At 43.7% G+C, this 23,757-nt stretch overlaps 1 protein-coding gene across 1 annotated transcript in view; it reads left to right on the top strand.

The window, feature by feature from the left end:
• The window catches only part of FRMPD2 (FERM and PDZ domain containing 2), a 109,940-nt gene that overhangs the window by 70,935 nt on the left and 15,248 nt on the right, over positions 1–23,757 (top strand). Inside the window, exons 17-26 of the mRNA XM_055118665.1 lie at positions 3,604–3,814; positions 8,583–8,685; positions 9,971–10,082; positions 10,920–11,027; positions 11,122–11,238; positions 14,996–15,135; positions 17,077–17,178; positions 19,861–19,954; positions 20,667–20,752; positions 22,507–22,654. Coding sequence (XP_054974640.1) covers positions 3,604–3,814; positions 8,583–8,685; positions 9,971–10,082; positions 10,920–11,027; positions 11,122–11,238; positions 14,996–15,135; positions 17,077–17,178; positions 19,861–19,954; positions 20,667–20,752; positions 22,507–22,654 — 1,221 coding nt within the window. The remainder of the gene's footprint in view (positions 1–3,603; positions 3,815–8,582; positions 8,686–9,970; positions 10,083–10,919; positions 11,028–11,121; positions 11,239–14,995; positions 15,136–17,076; positions 17,179–19,860; positions 19,955–20,666; positions 20,753–22,506; positions 22,655–23,757) is intronic.

Here is a 23,757-nt window from a genome sequence, read left to right on the forward strand (position 1 = left end):
AACATGCTTTGGCATGGTACTGTCCATCATAAAGTGAGTGTCACTGAGATCACAGGTGGCACGTAGGGCAGTGCTGGGGTTCAAACTCTTGGCCTCACTCCACCATGGAGCCATCCAGAGTCCCCTGCCAAGGCAGGACTCTTTTGTAAGGCTCTTGTGGTATTTCTGAGTGTCATTCCTATGCCCAGCATGGTCCCTCCTGTTTGGTTATTTCTTTGCCAGAATAGATATTATGTTTGTATTTGTTCATTTGTAAGTAAAGAGGATTTTTCACTGTTGTTTCATTTGGCATTTTTTTGTGATTGCTGGGAAGCTGAACATTCTCCAAATATATCTTAGTCATTCTTCTGTGAACTGCTCTGATAAGTGTATTACTTTATATAAAGGCACATTTGGTTTCCTGGGGACAGAGAAAAACCACTAAGCTTTTATAAGTCCATAATTTCAGGAATAAATCAGACATGATTTCTTAGTTTTATGAAGTGTGGCCCATTGCTTTTTTTTTTCCAGCCCTTTCACTGGGTAGCTGGGTGGCGGGGATACTCACCAGAGCTTATATCTGTAATACTGTAGATGGGTAGAGAGAAGTCAGCATCTCACACTGGATTCATCTCATTTATGGCTCCTTACTCTGGGTGGGTTCTGTACCTTTGAACAACTGTGTCTAGGGGCCAGGGAGGTAGTTCAGTGGCCAGGGACACAGGCCCTTCGTGTGTAAGGGTCTGAGTTTGATTCTTGCACTTCTTGCCCTCTTCTCACCTCAACACTGCTGGGTCTATCCACGGAGGTCCGCCATGCATTTCTGGCTTGGTCCCCAGTGCCACTGTGCCCAAGCAGTGTCGTATCATGGGACCAAGCATTGAAGCATCTGGTCTGGTTGGCTAGATATCACTGTGTACACAACCTGTGCACAGCTTGAGATGTGCTATCCATGTGCCACCCCTTACCATCACTCCCCCAAAGAAAAAATAAAATCTGTGACTAACATAGACTTCAGCCCTTATGGTCTAGACTGACGCAAACATTGCCTGCTACTTCCTTGTTGCCAACTTTGTTATGCGTCGCCACAGCAGGTGGACGGAAACCACCCACTTACCTCACTAAGTCTGTGGCTTGGGATATTTCTGCCTCCTTTCCTTCTATTCCTGAAAATCTAACCACTTTATACTCTACTGCCTACTGATCAATCCTTTCTGCTCCGTTTTCACATCCCACTGAACTGCTCTAAGCAGAGGCCCGGGAGTAAGAACAGAAGTCCCACCCACCCCAGCATTGCCCACTACTTCATACTGAGGAGTACCTGACGCCACTGCTTATCTCATTTTCTTGTCCTCCTGACATCAGCATGTGGCCCCTATCCTGTTAATGGGGCTTCCTCCTCAGTTCACAGATGTTCTCTGCCTTGCTGAGGCAGAGCCCTTCATGGAACCCATGGAGGCTCTCTCTTCTGTCTACCATCTGGGACTTCCTTTTCAGGGAAAGCCCCTTCTTCCTGCTTCACAACTTCCCCTCAAAGTCTTCCTGTAATACTGCTAAAACTCTTTGATATATTCTGCCACTATCTGATATGTTCTACCACTATCATTTCTCCCTAGGATATCCCCCATGATATTACTGCTCACGACTAATCTTGTGTCACCGATCAATGGTATGGTACCTTTGACTCCTGGAGATCAGAAGTCTAGGGATGTCTCAGATAAAACTTCCATGCTGTTTTTGGCTTTGAATTCTTTCATTTGCATTTTCTGGTGTGAACTATGGAACCAGCTGACTTTTTTGTGAGTTCTGCTCTACCACATGTTAGCTCTGAACCTTGAGCAAATGATTAACTCTTTTTACCTCAATGTTTTTCATTATAAAATGGGAGTGATAATGTTATTAATGACACTGGATTATTGTGAGGGTGAAATGGGACAGTGAAGACATTACCACTGTGAACTGCATGTGAGCATTCAGTCAATGTGAGGGATTGGTATTGATGTTACTGCTATACCTATGTGTTGGAACAGGTTTAAGCTTTGGAATAAGAAATGCTTCAATTTGTAAAGACAGAACAGGTCATTTTAAGTTTCCATGTGGTATTTTTAAGTACTCTCTGTAGGTGAGTGATGGTATACAGAAAGTCCTCAAAGAGCAAACCTTAAAGACTACCTTTTTTAGTGGGCACTGCCTGGCATTCAACCAGAGACTGTGATAAGAAAGGGAGGGAGTCTGCTTGAGGAAACAAGCATCCATGAACCTATTTGCAGTGATGGCCTTCTCATGAGCACATGCAAAGACACACACACACATATCACACCACACCACACTATACCACATGGAGAACTACAGAAGTACTGTGGGGCCAAGCATTTTTTCCCTTCTTGGTTCTAGCAGAGAGCAGATGGTCTGAATAGAGTCATAATTTCTTTTCATTTTTTTTTTTACAAAAAACAAATTGGAGTTTGCACAAAGTCTTGTTAATTTAAGGAACTTATCTGTCACTGTCATCCCGTTGCTCATCGATTTGCTCGAGCGGGCACCAGTAATGTCTCCATTTTGAGACTTGTTGTTACTGTTTTTGGCATACTGAGTATGCCACGGATAGCTTGCCATGCTCTGCCGTTCGGGCAAGATACTCTTGGTAGCTTGCTGGGCTCTCCAAGAGGAGCGGAGGAATCGAACTTGGGTCGGCCATGTGCAAGGCAAATGCCCTACTGCTGTGCTATTGCTTCAGCCCAAGGAACTTATCTACTAAATCCCAATTTCCTATGAATGTCATAATGAGGTCATGAGAACCACTCACCTCCATAGTCTCAAATTTGGCTCTTCATCACTCATTGATTGCTTCTTTCTACATGAAAAGAGAAAGGGGAGTGTCAAATCATCTGATATGTATTTATATTTTAGAAATGAAGGTCCTAACTTAAATATAGTGTCACTAAGGAAAATTTAAATTTGTGAAGATTAAAGATGCTCACAAATGGGCTTTTACTGATTATTTTCTGATAATTCTATCTGCCATTCATTTAAGGACTAAGTAATGTGAAAAAAATTATTTGCCTACTAAGGGGGTGAATTGGGGAGTGGGAGAGAACCTGGAGATATTGGTGGAGGGAAGGAACAGTGGTGTAGGAATATTGTATGTATAAAGTTAGAATTAGATAAAAAAATAATAAAACTGAGCCACTGCTACAAAGAGAAAAAAATAGATTAAAGATGCCACACAAGATATAGCCTACTTTGGCAGCCTAGGTAATTTGAAGACCCCTTGTTATTATGTTTGCAAGGACAGTTTTGTAAAGGCATGAACAGAATGGATGGTGGCAGTTAATTTTAGCCAAAGATTGCTGTGACATTCCTGTGAATACTCTTGGCTTGAGGAGGGAGAGCATTTAGTCTTTTCTGTCTTCTGTTTCTGAAATTCCTCTCATTAGCTGATGCTAATTAGGAAGACTTGTATTTGCAGGGCTGATCACAAGAACTTCACGAGCTAGCATGAGGGAAAACAGCAGCAAAAGAGAAGCGAGAACAGAAACTGGGTCTCTTCTGTTTGCTGTCACGAAAGCAATGGAGTCAGTGCCACTCTTGTTTGTGTTCATGTTAATCTCTCCTAATTTTCAGGCTGCTATAAATGTGTGCAAATGGTCAATCCAAGTCTTGCACAACTGACTCCATCCAAGCCTCTCACTTGGATTCAGAAATTATCGTGTACAGGAAGCATACTGTTCAAACCCAGACTGGAGGATTCTGCAGGAAGTCTGCCATGCAAGTTACTGGACGCAAGCAATGTGGAAACGACCAAGGAGGTGAGGACAGGAGGAATGGGAGGCAGGTGAGTTTGAAAATCTATGCGTACAAAATGCTATCATCAGTAAGTGGGAAGAAAGCTGAATAGACACACAGAAGGCAAATAGGCATATGAAGAAGTGTTCATCATCACTGATTATCAGTGAAATGCAAATTAAAATGTTATCACCGTACACCAGTAAGAATGGCCTATAAGAAAAAAAGGGCACCATATAAACTCATTAATGGCCATGGCCCAGAGACTAACAAATAAAATCTCAGAACATAGCCACAAGCTGCAGAGATGTTTCGGGATCCCAAAATCATCTCCAGATGTATCACCCTATTTACTCCACTGATGTACCAAGAGTAGTACACCACATTTGGTGGGGTTAAGGTAGAGGGCCATAGATCTCGATGGGGTGGGTTGCAGACAGGGAGGTGGGGGTTACCATGTGGTACACTGTTCTAGCCTAGGTCTCCTGCATGCAGAGTATGTACCTTACTTAGCCTCTTGAGCTCTCTTCAGTCCCAAGACTGATTTCTCAGTTGTTACTTTCTGTACTACCGTATGCAAATTATTTATCTTCTCTTTGACTCAGTTTTCTCCTGAGAAAAATGGAGTCATTAATATAATTGTACATAGCTCCAAGGATGAAATACTATTCTTGGAACATAATGAAATTCCAGGAAGTGTTAAGTGACTTGTAGTAAAACTGTGATCTTTTCATTGTGTTGTATTCAAAAAGCATTAGTGGACAATAGTAATAAATGAGGAATGAGTGAAGGAAGGAACATTTTGTGGCAAATTACATATGACATTTATTGAGTTTTACTACTGGTGAGTATACTAAACATCTCATGTAGTTTTGTTTATGCAATCCTGTCCTGTCACAGACTTAGATTTAGTGATTATGCAGTAAAGGCAATAAAAGGAATGGCCCAAAGTGAGCTAATAAATGAACCACACCCTGGATTCAAGGCTTGTCTGTTGCACTAAAACTGGGAGATCAGCTCTTTGGAACTGAATCCTGTGTCCTTGAGGCCTTCGGTGGTGGGGAGATTTTTTTGCTTGGTGCAATAATGTTGCAAACAGTCATATGAGGAATAAAAGGAGTGACCATTCTTGTATTACATTGTTCTCTTTGATAGTAAAATGACATTTTGGTTATTGATTCAGTTAAGAATTTGTAGTATCTTCAGTATTATTGTTTTGGTTTTTCCTAAGAAACATATTATAATTTATATTGTTTTAAAAAAATAGAACTTTAAGTTGAATGTGAAAATATTTCATGTTTCTTCCTAGGTAGTAGTAAATTATTTCCACTATGTTCAAGGCCCATGTTTTTACTTCTGTACTATCTCGCTGCCCCAGTGAATAAATGAATGTACATACAGTACATATAATATTGGGAGGACTGGAGCAATAACACAGCGGGTAGGGTGTTTGCCTTGCACACAGCTGAACCGGGTTTGATTCCTCAGTTCCTCTCTGAGAGCCCGGCAATCTACTGAGAGTATCCCGACTGCACGGCAGAGCCTGGCAAGTTAACCATGGCATATTCCATATGCCAAAAACAAGTAACAACAAGTTACCTGGTAACAACAAGTCTCACAATGGAGAAGTTATTGGTGCCCGCTCGAGCAAAATCAATGAACAATGGGATGACAGTGACAGACAGTGCTACAAAATACTATGGACTTGCACACTCTGGAGTGATCCATACCTTAAGAAATTGGTTCAAAGGGTGTCAGATATCTCAGGCAGGATACATTCATTGAGTTATCAGCAGATTGAAAACTTACAGAGACTTACCAAAGGCCAGCTATGAGCAAAGTCTGTGCAAAATGCAATAAAACAGACGTTCTGTTCCCCCAAGTGCATTGCTTTTCTCTTTTGATGGAGAAATAATTAGGTGATATTGTGAAATAAAAAAGGGAAAAATAAGTTGTAATAGTAACCTATTTAGTCTTATCATGTGCCAGTTATTAATCTGACTGCTTGTATATATCATATAATTTATTTATCATACTGTTATAAAGTAGTTTCCATAATATTTCCCATTCTACAGAGGAAAAAATGGAGTGTTTGGGAATCAAATATGCACAGCTCACTCTGAAGTCTGTTCTTTAAGCCTCTTTGCTGTGTAACTTATTATTACTTTTTATTTGTTTTCTTTGGAGGGGACTCACTTGAGAGTTCTCAGACTTAATCCTGGATCTTAGCTCAAGGATCAATCCTAGTGGTGCGTGAGGGAATCATATGTGGTGTTAGAGATTGAACTGGGATTGGTTGCATGTAAGGCAAAATATTACCCATTGTACCATCTCTTTGACCTTGTGTTCTTTTCATAATGAAAATAATGGGCTTCTAAACACATAGTTGGATTATAGCACAGTGGCACATAAATTTAAAAATAGCCTAGACATTTGATCACAGTTATATTGCATGCTTTATAAATTGCACATAGATTCAGAGGCAGTACATGACCAAAGAAGGTTACTGCAGGAGTAATTTTGGGGGATGAGTAATATATCTGCTTCAGAAATAGAATATGGATGATTCACTATATATTTATGTATATATTCAAGTAATTATGAGAAAAATTATTCCCCAAATTCTGTTGATGCAAATATATTGCCATGTATGGCAAACTAAATCAATAATGATGATACAAAATTATCGGTGTATTTGTAATTGCTGAAAAACAAATTATTCTAAAATAAACAAAATAAGATATATTAAAACAGCTGTCATTGGGGAGAGGGGCAATTAGGATACAGAAGGGATCACTCTAGATAAGAACTGAGTACTGAAAGTAGGTAAAGGGATATACATAATAACTATTCAGTACCTGCATTGCAGACCATAATGCCCAAAAGGGAGTGGGGGGGGAGAGAGAGAGAGAGAGAGAGAGAGAGAGAAGTGCCTGCTGTAGAGGCAGGCAGGGGGTGGGTGGTGGAAGAAGGGAAATGTACACTAATGAAGGGGTGAAGGGGTGGGTGATGGAACATTGTATGACAGAAACCCAATCATGAAAAACTTTGTAACTGTGTATCTCATGGTGATTCAATAAAATAGTAATCAATGAAAGCAAACCATCAGAAACAGAAAAACAAGCACCATTTAAAAAAAATCTGGATTAGAAATTGAGGCAGAAATTAGGGAGTATCTTCTCTTTTTATTCTTTTATATGGGTATGAATTGAGTCACATGACAGCACTCAGCAGGTTTGGAGGCTACAAGATGGCTTCCCTCACATCTGTGGGTTGTTTGCGGGAATCGCTGGGATGTGAGCTCAACCTAGCTGTGCCCTTTAAACTCCTTGTATGGTCATGCTTTCTGCAAGTGGTGCCTCCAATAAGGGAGTCAGACTTTGACCTGGAAGACTGGGGGCTCCAGAACTCAAGATGAACCCATCTTCTTACGGCCTTGGCCAGGAGCTCGTCGGAGTGTTTCTCTGCCATTGTACTCACAGATTGGCACAGGTTTAAGGATAGATAGCAAAAGGACTCCTCCCTTTTAATTAATTAATTAATTAATTAATTAATTGCCATGAGGTATAGTTACAGACTTAGGAAAACTTTCATGCTTACGTCTCAGTCATGCAATGATCAAGTACCCATTCCTCCACCAGTGCCCATTCTTCACCACCAATGATCCCAGTATCCCTCTCGCCACGCCCACCCCATCCTCCTCACCCCACCCCGCCTCTGTGGCAGAGCATTTCGTTTTGCTCTCTCTCTCTCTCTTTCCTTTTGGGTGTTGTGGTTTGCAATAGAGGTATTGAGTGGCCATTATTCGGTCTATAGTCTACTTTTGGTACACATCTCCCATCCCGAGTGGGCCCTCCCAGCACCCTTTACTTGGTGGTCCCTTCTCTATCTGAGCTGCCATTCCCCCAGCATGTGAGGCCGGCTTCCAAGCCATGGAGAAAACCTCCTAGTACTCATCTCCACTATTCTTGGGTGTAAGTCTCCCATTCTGTTTCTTTATATTCCACAAATACAGACTCCTCCCTTTTTACATAGGATTGTTATTGCATTTGTTACCATCTTTAATATGACTGTCCAATGAATAAGTGCCTCATAGACTAAGTGTATTTTTAACTCATTGTTATCCTAGGGCTTACTAAATTCCTTGTTTATATACAGGCCCCTCAAAGGCCAGTTGATGACTTTGCTCTCAGCTTGGTATAACTTTGGTATAATATCAATTAGTAGCCAACCTAAATGGCTGCAAGATCAGGTTTCTATGTTTCTCTGTGCAGTCTTCAGGGGTATCAGAGGTGTAGCTACTGTAGCATATGTAGTCCAGCTAAAATCAAAGGCAAACAATAAAGCCAGGAGCCACAAAAAGCACTGGTGTCTTTTTTTAGTACTATCACCACCAGGGATTAAGGAAATGTAGTATTGGAAGTGCTGCATACCTCACTCAAAGGAGAGGGAGGGAGGAGGGAAGGAGAAAGAGAGAGAAACAGAGAGAGAGAGGTAGAGAGAGTGAGTCCCAGAAGGCAGAAAGATGCAGAGTTCACAGCGCAAGTAATCTGGTTTTATTACCACCCAGATATATCTCCTTGAGGTCTGTGTATGGATAGAGGCAGGAGGTCGGCTTTCTGAAACTTGCCGTTCTCAGAAATGCTCAGGAGTCCCCCTTTAAGACATCTCATCTCATCTCATCTCATCTCATCTCATCTCATCTCATCTCATCTCATCTCATCTCATCTCATCTCATCTCATCTCATCTCATCTCATCTCATCTCATCTCATCTCATCTCATCTCATCTCATCTCATCTTGTTGCCTCTTCCACAGCACCTGCACTGGCCAGGAGCAGCCACAGAGCATCTGTTTGATCCAGAAGCTAACACCTATCAACCCTGATTCTGGACCATCTGTTCAGAGCACATGCACAGATGTATGCCAGGCCATAGACCAGGTTTTGGCTGAAGGAAATCTTGCTCATGACACCAGCTCTCCATCTTTGGGTACCACTTTATTTTGCCTCCTGTTTATAACATTTTTGTGAGAATATCTAGAGTATTTTCACACTTGTAAAAAATGTACATAATATTTTGGTGTTTAAATTATTATTATTATTATTATTATTATTATTATTATTTTTCTTGGGTCTCACCTGGTGATGCACAAGGGTTACTTTTGTTTCTGCACTCAGGAATTACTCCTGGGGTTGCTCAGGGTACCATATGGGATACTGGGGAATTGAACCTGGGTCAGCCACATGCAAGGCAAATAAATGCCCTACCCGCTGTGCTATTGCTCCAACCCGCTGGGTTCAATTTTCAAAATGAACTTCCACTGGTTGGGGAGAGCTAGGCCTGGCATGTGGACCTAAAGTGTGTTGGTGCTGATGGGGATGTCCCAGCACATTGGTGCATCATGCATTATAGTAACAACTCTTCACTCAGGCCAGGAACATGCCCTCCCATATTTACCAGGAAACATAGACTGAATAGACATCTTTGCCCTCCTTCCTATATCCTTCAGGCAAGTCACCCAAGGGGATTTCAAGATTAGAGAGCCTGATTCTGGGAAGTACATCTGGAATAGAATGGGGGTAGGTCTTTATTGTGAACAGGTTGACTGCTAGGCCCAACTGTGGGGTCTCAGAGGGAAGAAGAGTGTGGAAAGAACTAGGCAACAGGCCACCATTTGGGGATTTCCCCCGACCCTAGGACTTCCGATCAGCAGGAGTTCAGTTGGAGAGGACTCCATCAACTCAGGCTGGTGGAGCCTGCGTGGAGTTTGAGCTGAGTTGCCTCCAATGATTAGAGGCCCGATAGGCAAAGGCTTTGATGTCTCATCTCTGTGCCCCAATTTTTTAGTTTTTGCTTTGACTTCTAGCAGGTAAATCTCTGCTCACACTGTCTTATCCCAAGATCAGTGCAGAGATAAAGAGTTATCGTGAGTTATTGTGAAAACAAGGCTGATGGATCAGCTGCCCTGATCTCCACTCCCTTCATTCAAACTCAACCGACACCGACCCAGTGAGGTCCATCAAAAGTGTGTTCACTGATCTGTTCCTTGCGGCATGTGTGCGTGTGTGTATGTGTGTGTGTGTGTGTGTGTATGTGTATGTGTGTGTGTGAATTTGTACATGTGTGTGAGAAAGAGGGAGGGACTGTTTAATAATTTCTCCTTTTGTATTAGGTCTCAGATAATTTGGGGGAACAACAATATAGGCTTTGATTCCACCTCTAGGGTCGCAAAGTGAAAGGAGAAAGAGCTTTTCCGCTGTGTCTGATGCAGACATCATGCATGTGACTCTGAGCCGGGACCCGTGTCACGGTTTTGGTAAGAGGCTCCTGACATGAAACCCTGTGTCTTCCAGGGCAGAGAGGTGGTGTCTTCAACTTCCCTTGAGATTTTCTGCTCCCTGGTCCCCTTTCCTGCCTTTCAGGTTTAGCCTTTTTTAGGGATATCTTCTTTTTCCCCCCTCCCTTTTAAGTGTCCCTAACACACACTGGCACTGGTAAGGTTTTGGGGTGCGTATTTTTGGGAAAAAAGTACAAGACAGAAAGAGACTTAAAAAATTCAAATACCACATATTAAGTCCCCCCTACCCCAGTTTATCTAGATTCCTAGTGTTGGACTAGTCCATGTTATCCACATAATTTGGGGACTTGAGGGCTACACCTGGTCGTGCTCCAGGGCCACTCCTGTCTGGCTCGATGCTTCAGGGCCGCTCCCAGAGGTGCTAGGAGGTCATGCAGTGGCAGGATTGACTTTGCCTTCTCAAGTGCAAGTCATGTGTTCCAGGCCTTTGAACCATTCCCAGGCCCTCTTCTCTGGTCTTGTCATTTTAAGACCCTAAAGGTTACATGCAAAAGAAGACACTGAGGTAAAGTGCTGATATAAATTTTTTAAAAATTTCTTTTCTATCTTTGATTATCTCCTGCAACAAAGCCCAGAGCATATTGATGGCCTGTGTTCCCCGCTCTGGCTATGTCTCCAGGTGGGAGGTAACTTCTCTCCATGAGCCATGGCAGAATAGGAGCCGTTTGTGGATCAGGAGATCTAGGAACATAGATCCTCTTCACTGCATGCTAGCATGAGATCTCAAGCAAACAACCTAACCTCTCTCAGCTGCAAAATCATTATCATCTCATTCACTAGCATCTTGGATTACAGGTTTCGTCATTAATGATGGAGACGACGCAGGAAAGTTGCGCCCTGGCCTCTTTATATCCTGTATCATACCTGGGGGACCAGCCGACAAAACAAAAAAGCTCAAACCAGGTATATCTTCCTTTTAAGTCATCAGGAATTCTTCCTCATAGGAACTGCTCTTTTCGATTTCCTTGAAGACATTGAGATGTTTTCTTTTTTCCAGGAGGGCAGATACTAGCCTTGAATCACATCAGTCTGGAGGGCTTCACATTCAACATGGCTGTTAAAATGATTCAGAATGCTCCAGACAAGATAGAATTACTCATTTCTCAGCCCAAAGGTATGTGTTAATTGGCTTTCCCAGACAGGAAAAGGCCTCCTTTGTTTGCAAGAGGACATTGTCACCATGGGGGACTAGTCTGTAAGTCCATGTAGGTTTTTGGTTTTTTATTTTTCTTTTTTTTGGCAGAGTAGCTAGCAAAGAAGTAACAGTAGTGTCACAGATCAGCGGGTATTGGCTTATCGGGGGCAGAATGCTCCTGCTGTTTCTTGCCCTGTGGCACAGAAGCAGTCACCCTATTCGTTTGTTAGACATTGCTGCTGTACCCAGCATATTGGTTCTGCTGTTTTCCTGTTTAGTTGTTTCTTGGCCTGCCCTTTTTGCGTGACTCTGAGGACTTTTTTTTTTTGTCATCAAAGTCCTTATTGAAAGTGACTGGATTTCACTTAAAAATTCAACTTCGGTGAGACAGTCTGGTGGGAAAGAGACAGGGAAACTGATCTTTGCAACTGAATTCGCATAGCCAGTGCATTGTTCTTATTTGGTGCCCATTTAGAGATCAACCAAAAGGTTTAAAGCCAAAAGCATTTTAAAATGCTTTTATTCAGCCTTTATGTAACCAGAAGGGAAAAGTAATTATTTAACATCAAAAGGTAATATTACTGCACTTAGTTGAAGCAGGTTTGGGGAGTGGATGGAGGTAATGGTGGAGGTGAATGTCTCCCAGTTACCAGAGACGATTAATGTGAGATCTCAAGCGAATAACCTAATCTCTCTGAGCTGCAGAATCATTATCATCTCATTCACTAGCATCTTGCATTACAGGTTTTGTCATTAATGATGGAGAAGATGCAGGCAAAGTGTACCCTACTGCTTTTTTTTTGGCTGAACGATCTTATAATTTAACAGCAGACTCCCTGCAAATCCAAGCTCATGGATTTCGTCCATACATTCCAGAAGCATGAATCACAGTTTCCCCTTATGCAAAGAAACAATTGACATCATGAGAGTTAGTATTTTCAACTTTGAAATGGGGGTACCACATTCACTGCCCCTGAAAACAACACATCTCACTGCTGCACACTAACACACAAACTGATGGCTTCCCCAGGTGTTGCCCAGGCCCCTGCTCCAGAAATCATGTAAGAAAGGTGACAAAGTTGGGACTTCAGCCACAGAGCTTCATCTTGTGGGTAGCGTTAACTCAGGGGCTTGCCCTGCCACTTCACATCATCAGGTCCAGCTCACTGCCTCAGTCTCCCCCATAGCATCACTGCTCTTTCCTTGGGTTTTGCACTCCTTACATTTCCCTCTGCTGTCCTATAGGAATGAGCTTGATCAGAGCACTCAGACCATCCTTTTATTTGTCAGAAAACACTGGACAGCTGTGCTGTGATCAACACACATACTGCTCATGGATGGGCGACTCTGATGGGGGTGACAGACACTCAGAGCCTTTGAGACTCAAGCCACAGCTGCACATTAGACTCTGAGACAATGGCTTTCCCACAAGGCCTGTGACTTCCATGTCCTCTCACCCTGGGTCCTCAGTTATATGTTAGTAAACTGCCTCATCACAGCTGGGGTCCCTACACAGCCAGCCGCTACGATTGCTGGAAGAAGACATTTCCATGGTGTGCTGGCTGGGTCTCCTGGGTGGAGCCTTGACCACCATGAATTTATGTCAGGTTTATATTGTTGGAGCAGGTAGTCTAGACAAGAAGTCAGAGACAGGACAGATAAAGTTCCCATCATAAGCAGCCGTCACTGTCAACAATAGATTGAGTCTTAATTACCTACAGGAGGTCTCCTAGCTTGTATTTCTATTAGGCAGGAAACAAGTTGCACAGCTTGATTTTTTAATTCAGTTTTACATCCTGTCATTGTCTCATGCGGAGGGTGCAGAAGAAAATGAACAGATGCTTACAACATTGCCAGAAGGACAATGACAGTGGAGTTGAGAATGAATGAATGCCAGGAATGAAGCATTACAGAATGATAGTCCCTCCATCCTCTAGTAATACCTTCAGGTTTGAATAACTTCAAATCTAATTAATTAAATTAAATTCCCTTAATGTGAGTTTGAGCATTGCTCTGAGTGCTAATGAGTCTGTATCAAAAGGAGTAAACCCACTTCCAAGTTTTTATATCTCCATCTAAAGATAATACAATTTATGATGTGTGTTTTCCACATGAATTTGTTAAGCAGTCAATAGAAACATATTAACATAACTACATTTGTGAAATTCTACCATGTACATAGTATATCATCATCATCATCATCCCCTTGATCATCGATTTTCTTTTTTTAAAATTTTTTGTTTTATTGAGTCACTGTAACAGTAATATTTTTCTTTTTTTCTTTTCTTTTTTTATTGACTCACATTATTTTATTGAAAATGTGGAAAGTTACAAAGCTTTCAGGCTTAAGTCTCAGTTACACAATGCTCGAACACCCAGCCCTTGACCGATGCACATATTCCACCACCAAGAACCAGAGTAAACCTCCCCCCACCTCCCCACCCCTCAGCCCCCCATGTGAAATTTATCAGCTACACAGGCACCCATTTTCTGAGCGGGCTCAGTAACCTCTTCATTCATCTTAGCCCTGAGATTTTAGAAGCCTCTCTTTACTCATCATTCCCAATGGTGCCACATTGGAAGCTCTTTCAGGGTTCAGGGGAATGAGATCCATCATTGCTACTGGTTGCTTTTGGCATGGTATATAACATCTTTAAATCTCTTCCTATACATGTAATTGATGATATATTTTATTTATAAATATTACCAACCTGGGGCTGGAGCGATAGCACAGCGGGTAGGGCGTTTGCCTTGCATGTGGCCTACCAGGGTTCGGTTCCCAGCATCCCATATGGTCTCCTGAGCACCGCCAGGAGTAATTCCTAAATGCAGAGCCAGGAGTGACTCCTGAGCATCACTGGGTGTGACCCAAAAAGCAAAAAAGTAAATAAATAAATTACCAACCATGAAATTGTTGATAGTTCTATTTTAGGAAAGAGGTACCTGCCCCAGGCTTTAGCTGTTGATCCCAGAGCTCCAATTCTTTCTTCTGTTCTGTGCCAAGTCAAGGTTCAAATATGGGATGAATAGGAATTAGTGTCTCAGCTTTTACCCACAGGGAGTTTGTGGTCTGATTATTGTCAAGTTCCCCCAAATGTCCTGACCTGAAGTGACGAGTGTTTGCTAACATGGAAATAACAGGTTGTTCAGAGAGGCTCTGCAAGAAGTGAAGTCTAAGAGAACCACCACATCTTGTTTATTGCATATTGGTCGTGATGCTTAATCCTTTCAGCTCTGCTTTTTCATGTTTGGACAGGGATAATACCTTTCCAGTAGGTAAGATGAAAAGCTGTGTATGTGAGCACAAATTTGTGTGTGTGTGTATTGGTATGTCTTTGTGCTTATTTATATCGTGTGTGTGTGTGTGTTTTGCTTATCAAAGGGCAAGAACTTAGTAAAGAAGAGCCACTAATTATCAATTCTTTACCACTCCTGTGTTTTTACAGTTGAATTGAAGCAGCTCTATTTAAGTTTTGAAATCATATTCAAAGTCTCCCCTTTCTCTATTCCGTATGCATCATCCTTCATGGGATGCAAAATTTACATCGTTCCCAGCAGCTATAAAAGGTCGCCTTGTCCATGGAGGAAAACGGTGCTTGGCATGTAGAGATGCCACCTTCATGCCAGTCTTTTCAAGCTGTTGACTTTTTTTCTGGCTTGTCTTTATAAATGTTTTCCAAAAGATCCCCAAGTGAGGAAAAGAATAGCACAGCCAATTCTGGGGTCTTCTCCACAGACAGCCTGAGCAATGGATACCAGGGAAGATTTTCACCGCACAAGCAAGAACAGGTGCGAAGTAATAGAGAGCAAGAAGGGACTGGACTTCAGAGCTTTATGCCCACGCTGAGACCCCAGCTTTCCTTCCTGCAGTTAAAGGTAACCTCCCCCTGGCTCCTCCCTAGAGTCTGAGAGAGAGAGAGAGAGAGAGAGAGAGAGAGAGAGAGAGAGAGAAGAGAGTTCAACCGCCTCAATTCCAAAGTTCCTCTAGAGAGATTTGTTAACTCTTTGACCCTCAAACAATGCCTAGTTGTTGAGAATAATATAAAGAGAGGAAGATAAAACCCCTCCAGCATTGTGCCTGACTTATATTTGAGCTTCCAAGGTCTGGGTCCTTTTTTGTTAATTGTAATTGTTGCTAGAAATAACATTTGCTGTTGCCAAGAGCAGTGGCATCTTATAGTCTTGATCTCTAGCTGGTTCTCAAACTGTAGCTGGATGACTTTGCTCTTGACAACCACACCAAGGAAGAAGCAGCCCTGGTCACAGAGTTCTGTGTATTTGCTCTAGGTTCATCATCTTCCAGCTGTTTCCTTGGACTCCTTTGCTCCTTTAGACCTTCCTCCCTTTTATTCTGGTGTCCTGAATGTTCCTTGGTTGTGTTAGTTCTGGTTAGCTTTGCCCAGGAGAAGCCCAGTACGTAGAAAAAAACAAAAACAAACAAACAAAAGCTTCTCCCTGTTTTCCCTTTGCTCTCGAATTTGTAACCATTTTTCTGAAGCCAGATGTGAGTTTTCCACACCAGGAAATTCTTGTATCAGTTGTCCACAGTTAGCACCACATCCCATACTAAGGGCTCAGTTTTACAAGAGAGAACCCACTTTACCTGTCAATTCCAAGTCTTAGGCCCTGAGATGCCACACACTTCTCTGACATGGCTACAAATTGGTGGTGTGCAAAGCTTCCTCCTTGAGTTGTATTATTGCCTAGGACAGCTCATAGAACCTGGGAAAAACATTTTACCTATTATGCATTTTGTTAGAAAGCATGTTTAAAACCAGATGAAGTGATAGTGAAGACTGCAAGGATCCCAAGGGCGGGAACTTCTGCCCCTCGGAGTTGGGGTGTGCCACTTGCTGGTAGGTGGGTGCTTTTACCAATCTGGCAGCAATCCTTCGATTTAGGGAGTTTTATTAAAGGTATCGTGGAGTTTTGAGCTTACTCTAGCCTAATAATTTTACTTAAATATTAATTGTATTTTGCAATGTGGTGGATTAAGAGGCAGCTAAGCAGAGGTGGCAGACGGGACCAAGAGCTGGTAGTAGCCATGCAGGTCAGGACACTCATCTAGCTCAATATGGGCAGGTCTGTCTTATGACACTGCCTTCTCTTCAGCAACTTAAACAGTGCCTGGCATGTAATAGGTGTTCAATTGATGTAGCCTCATTGCTGAATGGTACTGAGAAAAATGACTGGCATCTTGTAGATAATTCTCCTCTTCTGTCCTTCCCTCAAGCATTCAATCATTTTAGATACCCAAATGTAACACTCTTGTTAAGAATGATTGAAAGTTCTCCTGAGGTTTTCTTCTAAAAATCTGCTTCATGTCACCTGGTATCTAGCATATCATTACTTAGATGGTATTCTATGTGAGGCTCTTTCAGGAGGTACTTGGATGCTACATTTACTGAGTAGGAATGAGAGGAACTGTCTTTATTGAGTAGAAATAGGAGGACATACATTTATTGAATAGAAGTAGAATAGCTGCATTTATGGACTAGAAATAGGGGGAACTATACTTATTGAGCCCCTGTTAAATGTTGACCGTGGACCACCATTTATAATCCCAGTTAGTAGAAGCTCTCTCTTTCCAGTTTTGTGAGTTGGGAAACCAAGGTTGGAGAGACCATTCAGAGTCAGACAGAGGAGCTAAACAAAGTCAGGAATGAATCGGCCATTGGCTAAGCCCCAAAGCTCATACTCTTTTTGGTGGGCAATGCTGCTGCACCTGAGAGCAGGTGAGAGTGGAGAGGCATCTCTACCATAGGTAGGTAAAGTGTTCTCACGTTTTCTACATCTTTATTTATTCATTGGTGGCAGGGTGCTGGTTCCTGTCCTCTAGCATTTCCAGAGGTCAATGCCAATGAAATCTACTTTGTGGAACTGGCTAAAGAAGATGGGACTCTTGGCTTCAGTGTAACTGTAAGAAAACTTATAGAAAACTTGTTAAGAAAGACTAGAGAAAAGCAAACAGTTGTAAGATGTTCTTCTGGAGCTTTGGAGGACATCCGCCTCATGACCACTGCTGATGCTGTGTTGTCTGAGCACCAGCAGTATGGGCAGAGCAGATGAACCAACCTAGCATATCAGAGTCAGAGTGAACACGGCGGAGTGTGGGTACAATGGTGGGGGTGGGAGTTTGAACACATACTGGGAGACATCAGGGATGAGCAGGAAATCCCAGCAGTGTGGGTGGAACTGGGTGATGGATGAGCCCTGACTCAGGCTATGCTGGACAACAGGAGAGGACATCAGGGAGGGGTCTCAGGGACACAGACCCAAGGAGGATTGAGTAATTAGAGCAATCCAGAATAGGGTCACAAGGGCTAGAGCAATGGCACAGTGGGTGGGGCGTTTGCCTTGCACGCGGCCAACCCGGGTTCGATTCCCAGTATCCCATATGGCCCCCTGAGCACCGCCAGGAGTAATTTCTGAATGCAGAGCCAGGAATACCCCCTGTGCATCGCCAGGTGTGACCCAAAAAGCAAAAAAAAAAAAAAAACCCACAAAAAACAAAGTACAAAAACAGAATAGGGTCACAATAATTCCCAGTGCTCCCACCTTCAAGATTAGAAACTCTTTTTTTTTAATTTTGAAAGGCAAAATTCCTGGCCTTTCAGGAATTTTGCCTTTCATTTATTAGGTTTTTTTTTTCAGAATTCTTACAAATTTAATGTGGAAATAGCAAAACATAGTACAGCAGGTAAAGCATTTGCCTTGCACACAGCCAACCTGGGTTCAATCCCTGGCATCCCATATGGTTCCTCCCAGCACATCCAGGAGTAATTCCTGAGGACAGAGCCAGGATAACCCCTGAGCATTTCTGGGTGTGACCCAAAAAGGAAAAAAAAAGGACACAGATCAAATCAGCAATTGCAAGGAACTGGAAATGAGGAAAAGGAGTAAATAAAAAGATGAGATTTGTCTTGATTTTGATGTCAATTACATGATCATATACATTTGTGAAACCAGTACCATATATTAAAAGGGGTCAATAATTTACTGTATGTAAATTATACAACATTAACTCTGATTTCGTTTTGTTTGGGAGTCACACCCAGTGATGCTCAGGGTTTATTTCTGCTCATATATAACACAGAACTATTGCTCGGCCCCCTAGTGGGGCCTGGGGGACCCAAATAAAGAGCTGGGGATTAAACACAAGAGCCTTACCTGCCTTACCATGTCTCCATTAACTCTCTTTTTAAAATACTTTAGTGGGGCTGGAGAGATAATACAGCAGGTAGGAGATTTGAGTACCACCTCATGTGACCCAAAACCTAAAACAAACAAAAAACAAAAGCCATGAGCACAGTCATAATAAACTGTATCACTGTCACTGTCATCCTGTTGCTCATTGATTTGCTCGAGTGGGCACCAGTAACGTCTCCATTGTGAGACTTGTTACATGTTTTGGCATATTGAATATGCCATGGGTAGCTTGCCAGGCTCTACCATGTGGGCAGGATACTCTCAGTAGCTAACTGGACTCTCCGAGAGGGATGGAGGAATCAAACCCGGGTGAGCGCATGCAAGGCAAACACCCTACCCACTGTTCTATCGCTCTAGCCCATATATTAGAAATAAGTTACAATGCTTCCTTTTTGTATGGTTTGAGCACAGTCATGCTGAGTTTGCTCAAGAGCTTGCACTGGGTCTGAGATAGCTCAAAGAGATACTGCACATGCATGTGTGGGAGACCTGAGTTGCTCCATTGCATCATCTGGTCCCTGAACACCACCAGGAGTCACCCCAAGCAAATGGGAGTAGCCCCTTATAACTATCAGGTGTAACCCCAAAACCAAAGTATAGTATTCAGAAGAGCATATATCAACCAGTTTGTATTGTGAAGTGATGTAGGCATTCCAGTCATTTCTGAGTTTTATCTGGCAGATCCCAGAGGAGAGACAGTCCAAAAAACTCTTCAATATTGGTGTTCCACTGATGTAAAAACCTGCGTAGGTGTGTATACGTGCATTAACTCAATTAAAAGAAAAATGTATTTATCTATGGGGACATTCATGATTTATTAGTTAAGTATCTACCTATCTATATTGATTTTCGGTGTTTTGGGTCAACACCAATGCGATGCTGGTGGATACTCCAACCCAGTGCTCCAGGGAATCATGTGCTTCAAGGGATTCAACCCAGGACTTCTGCCTGTGCTCAGCCTGTTGGGTGAACTCTCTGGCCCAAGTATAAGTTTTTCTAAAGTAAGCGACAGAATACCGGGCAGTTGTATTTTACTTTCGTGTCATAGACCATTTACAAGTGCATGTAGGACTTGCCTCAAGCAGCCTTTGGGCTCGTGGCCATAACCACCGGGGCTGCAGACTCCCTGGAGAGAGACACAGTCATTCGTGTGACTGATTTCCAAATGCCTGCCACCTTCCAGTGTAGGGCCTGGGTAAGGCTCACTTCACTGTGCGCTTAGGAGCTCCGTTATGGGGATATTATGGTCTGAGCAAATAAGTGGAAATTTAAGATGTCACGTGATGAGGCAGAGGAAACGAGTAACAGGGACTCTTATTTGGGTAAGTTACAGAGTCTGGGGGGGGGGGCGCGGTTAGGCCAGTGAAGAGTTTTCCATTGTGTTTTTTTTAGGGTGGCATCAACACGAGTGTCCCCTATGGTGGTATCTATGTGAAATCCATCGTTCCTGGAGGGCCAGCGGCCAAGGAAGGACAGATCCTGTGGGGTGAGGTGTGGGGTCACGTTGGGCTCTTGTGTACCATAGTGTGCTAACCTTGACCTGGGAGGGTTTGTCTGGGCCTTACCTCCTCCCACTCGAAGACCCCTGGTTTCCTTCTCTGGGTCTGGGGCCCATGTAACTGGGTGCACCCACAGAGAGTGTGTAGTGAGACACTCAAAAGCGTCCGGTGGTTTAAAAACACTATTTTAAAAGCGTGTTACTCTTGGACCTACCTGGGAGATAGCAGTGCTTTGAAAGGGCGTATGGTGACCCCCATGTTAAGGCGGGGAGGGGGGGTAGGGGAGGCACATGCCTCCCCAGAGCGTCCTCTGTGCCCTTCCTCATGTCCTTGGCCCTGTTCTCCGGGAACTGAACCAGAAAGGACACATCAGATCTCCCCCCCATAGAATCCCAATGTCCCTGCATCAATCACGCAGCTCTCCCTGACCTTTTATGAAAAAGAAAAATCCAGGACATATTAATTTTGCTCCAAAGTGGCCTGAAGGAGAAGGGTGAGTTGAGCGGGCGTGCTCCAGCCCTCCGGGAGGGGATTATACGGAGCCTCAGCACCCCCTCCTCCGGCTCCACCCCAGGGACTCCCCACGGCAAAGCTTCCTGCCCCCCCTTGTGGCCGCACGGAGGGGTGCAGGCAGGGACCTCCCCGCAGACTCCGTAAGGTGCCCGCGGCCTTGGAATATGACATCTGTCCTTCTCCCAGGTGACCGGCTCTTGCAGGTGGACGGCGTGAGTCTGGGTGGCCTCACCCACAAGCAGGCTGTGCAGTGCCTTAAGGGGACTGGGCAGGTGAGTGCACCGTCAGAGGGGGCCGGTTTCCCAGATAACATAAAAAATCCGCTCCTGGGGGCAGGCAGAAAACAGAGCAAAAATTTTTTTTCTCTTTTTCCGTTTCCGACCCTCCCCCCCTTCAACATTCTTCCTCCTACCACCACTTTTGTATGGAAATGGGAAAGCCTGAAAGAAGCAGACAGATGTTTCCAGCAAAAAAACTCCACCCACTCCCTACCCACTCTGCCCCCCTCCTCCCAATAGCCTCTTGTCATTTGCCTGGATTCAGGAGTTGGTAGAGGGAAATCGAGTCCCCTGCCTGACTCTGGGTGTCCCTCGGGCTCTCTGCTACAGCCCCAACTGACCAGTGCTTCGTGCCTCTGCTCAGGCCCTCTCACCAACGTGTCTTTTGTACATGCTGCATCCCCACCCCCCACCCTAACTGAAAATCGTCACCTTGTTTGATGAGGGCGTCCAATATTCCTGGGGGCTTTGCATTTGAGTGAAATTGAAATTTAAGAATGGTGACCCCAGCAGTCTCCTCTAATTCTGAGTTCCTTCTCCAGTGCCTGGGCAGCTTCTAAGGTGTTACGAGGCTGTGTGTGTTGGATCCTTATCCCGGGTGTGGGAGCCTTTACTTGTCCTGGAATCCCAAGTCACACAGCTGGCACTTGGGATTTCAGGCACTCAGTGCCTAAATAGTTAGTAGAGAACAAAAGGACTTTTAGGGACTTTTTCAGAAAATGGTGTTGTTCAAGGGTCCTTTTTTCCCTTCATTTCCTAAAAAAAGCCTTCTGGTTTATGACAAAATTTATTTTATATTAGAGACCTGGGTTGACACATTTTGAGAAGAGAGTCATAATTTATCAGTATTCTCTGTTCTTCAGACCTTTGCTAATGAACCTGGCTAGAGGAGCTACTCAGCTGATTAGGAACGGTCACTCTGAGCTCCCAGTCCTGGTGCTGAATAATTGCAGCAGAGGGAAGTGGGCAGAAGCAAGCTCCCTGATGGAAGGTTGGCACGGCTAACACAGCTCCTAGTATTTTCACTCTAGTCACTGGTTCTTGAGCATGCTTTGGGGAACAAGGGGTTTCATATGTGAAGATGGAGAAAGAAGGGATGTAAAACCAGAAAGAATGCTGGAGGCCTGACTGGCAGAGAGCTGGGAACATGCGGACACATTTGAGACTCTTATTTAAGAGGAGTGCATGTTTGCTTTATCTCTTAGACTGATCCACAGTAGCCGTGAGGGGAGTGAGGAGAGGAGGCAGACAGGGCCAAGTTAGCTGAAGCCTGCCATAGGTCAGTGCTATAGGGCACTGGCAGCAGGAGGAGGATTAGGGGCACTAAGGGCAGTGTTTCCACAGACGCCTCTCAGTTCCAGGGCCTCTGTGTAGGGCAGAGGGGAGAGCGGGGCCACTGCAAGTGTGAACACTGGGAGGCTAGTTCAGGCACACTTTCAAATTGTGGGAGAGAAAATGCAAGGGGAGGAATATTTCACAGGTTTGGAACGAGGAGAGGTGCTGAGGGCGAAGGAGAGGAAGGAGATGAATTTGCCCTTGACTACACTGACACAGAGATACAGATGCTGCTTTCAGAAGCATGTGTCCAAACCGATGCTGTAAATGTGACTCCGGATCCTAGTAGATGGGAGATTTTGATTTGAGATTCAAATGAAGCAGCTAGTGGAAGTATCAGGAAATGAAGATGGGGGAAGAGAACCACCTGACTGCTGTATGAAGTGTAAATCGAGTCTTTCCCTCTATCCTAGGTGGCAAGGCTGGTCTTAGAGAGAAGAGGCCCCAGAACTGCACAGCAGTGTCCTTCGGCTAATGACAAGATGGGAGATGAAGGCACTGCAGTTTCCCTGGCAACAGCCTTGCCTGACAGGCCCCCACACTGCATCTCAGCGACAGATGGTGAGAGGAGAGAGATTTGAGTGTTACTATTGTCATGTCATCCTGTGCTGTCTTTGCATTGTTGGCTCAAAAAAAGGGCAAGCAGGAAGCCTTCCTCTCTCTGGCGTCTCAATAGAGAAGCGAGCAGTGGTAGTCTTGGTATAGCCAGCTTTCTGATGCAGTGGAAGTCAATCTAATGGAACATGTTTCTGGGGGGGAAAAAGTATTGCTCTGAAAATGATTACCAGGCAAACTCCTGCTCCCGAGTTTTCTGACGTTTTCTAATCAGCAGCGGGAATGGGGATGTATGAGTATTATGGATGAAATTGAGTGGAAGAGGCATACATTAATGTCCTAAGATCCACATTCTGAAGGACAAGACATTCGTAACAGGATATCTGAGCAATGATGAAGCAGGCTGAGATAGCAAAATGCTCAAAAATCAGAGCGTAGTTATTAACATCAATGCAAAAAAGCAACTTGTGATCCCTTTACAATGGACTTCATTGCATATCTTCTGACGGGTCAACCAGTCTGCACGTGCACAGAACTTTGTTTCCTGCTAGGAAGATGTTTTTTCCTCCTTTATGTTGTGATTTGGAACTTACCCATTTTCAATCTCGATAGGAAGATTTTCCAGCTTGTTGCAGAAGGTATAAAGTAAGATTGTTGCTAGAGTAGTCAGTGAAAGAAGGAGTAGGGCAGGGGTGAACACATGGGACTCAAAACTGTGTTTCCTCTTTCATAGCTCCGCCGCCCACTACAGTGAGAGTCTCTGAGAGTCTCACACAATGAGCTGAGGGTTAGATGACAACAGCAGTAAACTGGTCTCACTAGACTCTGGAACCCAGGTGCTTTGGATGTTTTCATTTTTGCCCCACAGCAGTGGAGAGATATTGACCTGGTGGGGTAACATCATACCCCGAAGACATTGAAAACACTTATACTCTTGTAAACCCATGCTCTCTTTATAAAATAAAATAATTAAATGCTAAAAAGTGGTTACGAATCGGTGCTCTGTGCCTTGTTGATTTGGGATGTGCTTGCTGAGTTAGTGAAGGCTGACTAAGGTGGCCCTTCAACCTCATTGGTTCAGACTAGCTTGGTATTTGTCTCTGAGCCCA

The sequence above is a fragment of the Sorex araneus genome, chromosome 11 (genome assembly GCF_027595985.1).
Source record: "Sorex araneus isolate mSorAra2 chromosome 11, mSorAra2.pri, whole genome shotgun sequence".
NCBI classification, from domain to species: Eukaryota; Metazoa; Chordata; class Mammalia; order Eulipotyphla; family Soricidae; genus Sorex; species Sorex araneus.